General features: G+C 37.6%; 1 protein-coding gene across 3 annotated transcripts; it reads right to left on the bottom strand.

The window, feature by feature from the left end:
* Window positions 1-88: 88 nt before the first annotated feature.
* Window positions 89-5734, bottom strand: LOC134632705 (alanyl-tRNA editing protein Aarsd1-like). 3 transcript variants are annotated; one of them, XM_063481453.1, is made up of 17 exons: window positions 5620-5724; window positions 5395-5508; window positions 5217-5283; window positions 5033-5131; window positions 4534-4623; window positions 4349-4411; window positions 2485-2613; window positions 2174-2333; window positions 2024-2081; window positions 1788-1944; window positions 1586-1702; window positions 1370-1500; window positions 1216-1282; window positions 946-1034; window positions 730-784; window positions 555-649; window positions 89-472 (listed from the first exon to the last, which is right to left on the bottom strand). In XM_063481453.1, the coding sequence occupies exons 1-17, from the start codon at window positions 5652-5654 to the stop codon at window positions 334-336; spliced, it is 1665 nt and encodes a 554-aa protein (XP_063337523.1). In that variant the 5' UTR covers window positions 5655-5724; the 3' UTR covers window positions 89-333. The 3 variants fall into 3 exon arrangements, with proteins under 3 accessions (XP_063337523.1, XP_063337521.1, XP_063337522.1); XM_063481451.1 differs by lacking the exons at window positions 4349-4411; window positions 4534-4623; window positions 5033-5131; ... (1 more) ...; window positions 5395-5508; window positions 5620-5724 and adding an exon at window positions 3175-3294; XM_063481452.1 differs by lacking the exons at window positions 89-472; window positions 555-649; window positions 730-784; ... (6 more) ...; window positions 2174-2333; window positions 2485-2613 and adding an exon at window positions 3986-4173 and having other exon boundaries at window positions 5620-5734.
* Between the last annotated feature and the right edge of the window lie 679 nt (window positions 5735-6413).

The raw sequence follows: 6413 nt of genomic DNA, 5'->3' as shown, positions 1-6413 counted from the left end.
ATGCTACAACCAGAAAGACAGAAACAACTTTCTGAGATTTCCTACCTGGATAATTAAAGACGGGTTCAAAAAATAAATTGTTCAAAAATTTGGATTTTGACTGAATAAAGCCAGCACTTTACATTTAATATTGAAATATGTACAGCACATGTTGTACAGAAGTCGAATTATATACATTTTCACAAAATGGTCACTTTCTCATGATCATTTTCTATGTGTAACCCAACACATCATTTAGTGATTACCACAGATTATGGATGTATAAAACAGCCATGTAAGCCAACCTCAATGTTCCCCTTTTGGAAGTATAAAACATTTCTTTCTAATGAAAATTTATTCTTCCTGTGAGTTGCGTTGATTGCAGCGCTGCTTCAGTAAAGCCTCCACCTCTCCTCTCCGTGCCAGGCTGTTGGCTTTGCCTTGGAATCGCCCGTTCTTCCCTGCTCCCTTCCCTTGGAGCAATTCTAACACTCTGGAAAGTAAACACACAGATACAGTGCCAACCTACATTAAGATTTTAACAGTAGAAGCTACGTAAACATGAAAACTCTTACTGTGGTCCCATCTCAGTGACTAGTTCACTGGGTCCAGCCAGCAGAAACAAACCAGGTCCCTTTTCCTCTCCAACAGTCAGGAAAACCAGCGTTTCCTATAACCAGAACAGGGATTGAAAATAAATATACTGACGAGGTAATGCCTAGCAGTAAAGCAGTGAAATTATGATCTTACCTCAGTGTTTATTTCATTGGCAATGATATTCATAAACTCATTGTCTCCCTCTTTTCTACAAGAAGAACAAGAACACCGTTTTGTTATTGACATACTCACCTTGATGCCAAAACGTCACCAGGTTGTAAAGAATGAATCATTTCTGAGTTGTTTTTTTTTTAAATGGTTAACTGGTTAGTGCAGTGTGCAATGATATCTCTAAGCAGAACCTCTTACTTGTGGAAGGTGAAGAAGTCTTTGTGAGGATCATTCATAAAGCTCTGAGCAATGAGAACTGCCATATCACGAAGCAGGCCCAGGTTAGTCTGCCAAAGACAGTTTTGTAGTAGTTGAGGAGCCTTATATGCAATATCTTAAGCTGAAGCATATTTACCCTGTCAAAAAATCTAATTCTACAATTATTAATTTATTATTACCATACCGTTTCTTCTTTTTTTTTTTTTACCAAATCTGTCAAACACTAATCTAGAAAGAAAATGTTCTTACTTTCTGTAGCAGCTTAACAGACTTCTGCAACTTGTCGACTGCCTCAACGTGCTCACCTGGTCCCGTTCTGATGAAAAATGACCAAAAGGAGTTTTCACTTCAAATTTCTGAATGATTCAAAGTTAAATTTTGACTATTCAGATTTAGAACTTACTTTAGAAGTGACACCAGTGAACGCTCTGTGTTGTAGCTTTTCTCTGCATACTTTAGTACCCTTTTTCCTGCCAGGAAAATTAGGTTGGTTTTGTTTTTCTTTCCTTTCTCAGTTCCCAGCAGCTTTATTACCTTAAATTTGAATACAAAGAAATTAGATACACAACGGTTAATGTCACAAACACTAAATATAATTGTGAAAATGTCAATGTTGTACCTGTAAGTGACCGAGGTTGGAGATGTGGGTTCCACAGCACATGTTGGCATCTATGCCCTCTATATCAATGATCCGAATGGGTCCTGCGTGGTCCTCTGGCAGCCCTCGACTTCTCACCTGATTTGTACAAATACATATTGTGTAATGCACTTAACACAGGGCAACAGGTCTCTTTTACAACCAGTAAGTGCAATATCTGTACCTTCTCCACAGCTGGGTCATCTATAGAGAGAAGCTGAACCATGACAGGAATGTGAGCTCTGATCTTCTCATTTACACATTCTTCCAGTTCCTGAAGCTGGCCAGGTTTCACGCAGGGAGTGTCCAGCTCAATGGTGCTTCTTTGACGACCCAGTTCCCTGATAAAAACCCAGAAAATCTGTAAACCTACAAGGCTTAGTGGCTACATGGAAAAGAACATATGCAGTGGTAAAGTACCAGGATGTGGTCTTGTATCCAAACATTGTGTCTGCCAAAGCTGTAATCAAATGCTGACCTAAGAGTCAAGAAGAAAACAATCACTGCTTAGGCAACAGGTAAAACAAAATGCGCGATGGCATTTTTTCCTGTCTCTGTGGTGATTATTACCCGAGTGTTGCTGCATATGATCAAATCTCCTCTCCCAGTCTACCTTCACTTGAACCTCCTGACCCACCTCCAGAGGTGAGGCCACAAAATGCAGGGCATCTGGTCCCTGCCTCGTCACTCTCAAAACTGGGACATCTCCAACAAATCCATGGTCATCTGGCTGCAGGAGGACAACGTAAAACATGCAAATTTTGCAAGTGACATTGTACAGTCTTGCATTTGCATAAACATTTGCAATGAAGGAACATGTGACTTACAAATTTAAATAATGGAGTAAGAGCTTGAAAGAAAAAGAAAGTGAAAACGCTTACCTGGCCACCTCCCTCAGGAAACAAGATGGTATCTTGTAGCTTGATGTGGAATCCTTTAATAGTTTCTTTCTTTCCATTTACTTCTTGTTTTAGTTCTGCCGGGCAGCAGGAGACTACAGAGGTAACAAACTGGAAGGGGACCAGAGAAATAACGATAATAATTGTGTCATATAAAATTTACAACCAGAAACATTACATGCTTCTTAAAGGACTTTGCTACCACCAGCTAAATGGTGCGCAGTTGTTTAAGTGTGTGCAAGATTTCAGTCTCATGCAAGACTTTATAAAGGTCTGGCTTTGTAAAGGACAATTTATGTGATAGCAAGTATAAAGACTGAAGACTTAAAAAAGGAGACAGTATCCTAAATTCCCTAAATGCATAGCATTTAAGGTGATTTATTACATTTAAGCGGAGTTTTAAAGGAGAAAAATAATACGATCTGAAATATAGAGTGTGGAAATTACACAATTACAACCTCTAACAAAGTTAAACTGAATAAATCTAAGGTTATGCAAGATAAAAGTGCGGCTCGTAGACTATATATAAACGAGCTATAAAACAGTTGCCAGCCCTTGCTCTGGTTACAAAGGTAGCTAGCAGGTGCATCAGTTAGCAGGCTAATCACTTCTGCACCGAACAGCTGATAAATTTCCGGCAGGTCTTTTCGCATGCTTTTAAAAGCTTCGCACCTCTTTCATATAGCAGTCTCGCTGACACTGAAAAGCCATTTTGTCCTGTCTTTGAAAGGAAAACTGCGCCAGCCGGTAGCACGAGCACAGAGAGGTGAAGCCTACAGCTGTCAGCTGACGCCGACGGGTACCATTATAGTCCAAACTTAATGACTTCGACTTTCACTTCATAACTTTTTTAACTTAAGCGAGAAAGATTAATTAAGCCACTATTATTTAATCATCTTTTAAATGCACTTTTTTAACAGGAGAAAGAGAAAAACTTAGGATATGCTCTATAAAACCAAATAAACTACAACCCGAATTGTAAAATGTAAATAAAACCAGAATGGAATGATTTTCAAATCTGATACAGCCATAAATTATTCTCAGTAGAACGTAGACAACATACCAAACGTTGAAAGTGATGAAATGTACCGATTAAGAAAAAAATCGGGTAATTTCAAATTAGACAGCATTTCAAAAAAGTTTGGACGATGGCAACAAAAGGCTGGAAAAGTAGTGTTATCAAAAGATTTTTTTTTTTTTTTTTACAACTAGTTATGTTAACCGGCAACAGGTCACTAATATGACTACGTATAAAAAGCGAGGCTGTGTTTTTAGTGCATTACTACAAGTGTACCAAAAACTAAATTTGGGCTACTGATTGATACTTTTAAATTTACTGCAACGTTACTGCCATCTTCTGGAGTTACCGACACAATCATATATCCCCCAGTTCATTCAGCCAGTGTTATTACTTCAAGCAACATAATGCAATTTTGTGTTTAATAGAACTTGCTTTTATTATCAATCACATGCCGGTGTACAGTAAACAATTACAGAGCAATAAATAACCTCACATAAAATATCATCATACATGTAAAAACAGCATTTTGGACAATAGCACATCCATTTTTAGCATATAATACAGCTTTCAGTAAACAAAGTGTTGTCCTCAGTATCTTGAGCTATACATTTACAGCAGGCTTCACCAGAGAGGATAAAGTATCAGTCAGACTGTTGGAAGGGAAAAAATTTGATGAATGGTCAGTCTCCACAATCAAATGATCAATATAAGTTACAGATTTTCAGTCTGCATTGATTGTAGAACACTTAAATATAGACTATTGCAGAAGCAATTCCCAATTTTACATTGTACACTCCTCACTTAAATGGAGAACACTTCACTTACATCACTAAGATCCCCCATATCTGGAGCTTCTCCTTTGTCACTGTTAGCCATCTCTCGGATCATCTGTAAAAGGAAAGCCATTTAAACAAAAAATAATGGAAGGTATTGCATATTACATGCACTGGGATCAGAAGCAATATTGGAATTTGACTGATCTTATTACTAAGAAGACTGAATTCACTCACATCCACATAATGGTCATATTCCTCCTTTCCCTCATCTTCTTCGTGCTCCCAGTCCCTCCAGTTATCAAAGTCAACTGAAATCCAGCTGGCCTATGGAATGAAGACATAACAGCACCATTTTAGGTATTATTTACTAAAAGTAAAGTTGAGAGGATTACAGAACATCCTACTTAGTTAGTTGTAATATCCTCAGGCACTCTATTAATAGCTTTAGATAAATACTTATATAAAGCTTCTCTTTGCTTATATAACGCATTTTTATGAGACAGAAACAGTGAGCTAAGACTTTTTCAACTTAGGGTTTGAGATTGAAGTGTACTACTCAACTGGTAAATGAATAGTGAGGAAGTATCATTGGTAAAAAATTCTTCAGCCTCATAAAAACAGTCTTAACATGAGCCAAGCTATTTTTATGAACCTGAGTAAATACCAGATGAGAAGAATAGAATACCTTGATACTGATCGGTTTAAGGACACAGACACAAACACGTGTGCTTACCTTAGCTGGATCTTTCTGAAGACGAGGCCAAGCACAATCAGGTTTCATCTTCCTTAGCAAGACATTGATGGTGCGGTCATAGACCCTTTCTCTGGAGTCCTTTCAAGTGATGACAAGTTAAAGGAGCGTTTAACAGCCTACTTTCTGTACATTGAAGAATACAGAATATAATGCGGATGCTTACGTGGATCTGGACTTTGTCATAGAAGTGCAGCTCGTTGTAGTACACATCATCTGTTTCGTTTTTGCAGCTGTTGCAGAGAAGCAATAGGGTTGTCAAAGAAACCATTTTAGACATTTTCTACACTGAATCACATGTGACCGGTGCAGACTTCAAGAGAGGAACATCTTTAAAAACTCACCAAAGAATCAGTTTGTCTGGCTGGATATCAACTTGGACATCTTTAGGTTTCTGAACCATGAAGTTGATGGTGACGTATTTCTTCCTGTCAAACCACAGCGCATGTGCTGGCTTGCTGTTAAAACACCAAGAAACTGCTTATGAATCAAACCTGAAACCTTTTCATAATGAAAGATTTAGGAAAAAAAATCATGCTTTATTGCTCAGTGAGTTTGGCAGCACTTACCTCTCCTCTGGTCTGACAATTTTAGGTTTGTTCATTCTTGTTGTTGTTTTTAAATAAAGTTGCTATACAATTCCTTTTTACCAAGAGAAAGCTAACTCACACATGTCCAGCTGAGTTAGTAGTGTGCTCTGATGCAGCGGCCAGGCCCTAGAAGCTATATATAGACCATCTGGTATCAGCTGCTGGGAGACTTGCCTGCCACAGCCCCTTCCCTGCCCTTTATAGCCTGACTGTGGAACACTCTGGAAAACAGATGCATTTTCTGGGTTCTCAAAGTGGTTCAGCCACCTTTAATTGATTGTTTAAGAGGATGGAGGTGGGGGCAGGGAGAATCCAAACAGAAAATTACCTAATGGGACCCACTTCAACATTTGGGAGGTTGTTGACCAACATTGCCTGAGGGATGCAATGGAACTTTAATAATTTTGGACAAAATCTGGACACATTGATAATTTTAAGATTGATTTTGCTGAACTTATTAATCATTTACCAACATACAATTAAATGAATAATCAAGTGAATTTCATTTGACAGTGTTTCATTAAGTTTAATGCTTAGTTATGCAACGAAATTAAATTACTTAAAATCAGTATTTTGGCCATCAATATTTTTTAAAGAGTAGAATTGTAAATGTAAACTGTATATATAGGAAGGTAGATATAATAAAGATAAAATACTTTATTTATTTTCCAAAAGTTAAAAAAATCCTGTAGTAGACCAGCCAGAACATCCACTACATAAAAAAGTTTAAATAAAGTAGAATATTTCAATAAAGTATGTGTCAAATACACAAT

This window comes from Pelmatolapia mariae, linkage group LG8 (genome assembly GCF_036321145.2).
Source record: "Pelmatolapia mariae isolate MD_Pm_ZW linkage group LG8, Pm_UMD_F_2, whole genome shotgun sequence".
NCBI lineage: Eukaryota > Metazoa > Chordata > Actinopteri > Cichliformes > Cichlidae > Pelmatolapia > Pelmatolapia mariae.
This window is presented reverse-complemented; position numbering and strand designations above follow the sequence as displayed.

Bases quoted from the DNA above. Each gene is read 5' to 3' on its own strand.
- LOC134632705 (XM_063481453.1), bottom strand. From the start codon at position 5,654: ATGAACAAACCTAAAATTGTCAGACCAGAGGAGAG. The intron at 2,614-4,348 runs GTAAGTGAAGTG...GTCCCCTTCCAG, and splicing joins ATATGGGGGATCTTAGTGAT to TTTGTTACCTCTGTAGTCTC. The intron at 1,945-2,023 runs GTACTTTACCAC...GGTTTTTATCAG, and splicing joins GGATACAAGACCACATCCTG to GGAACTGGGTCGTCAAAGAA.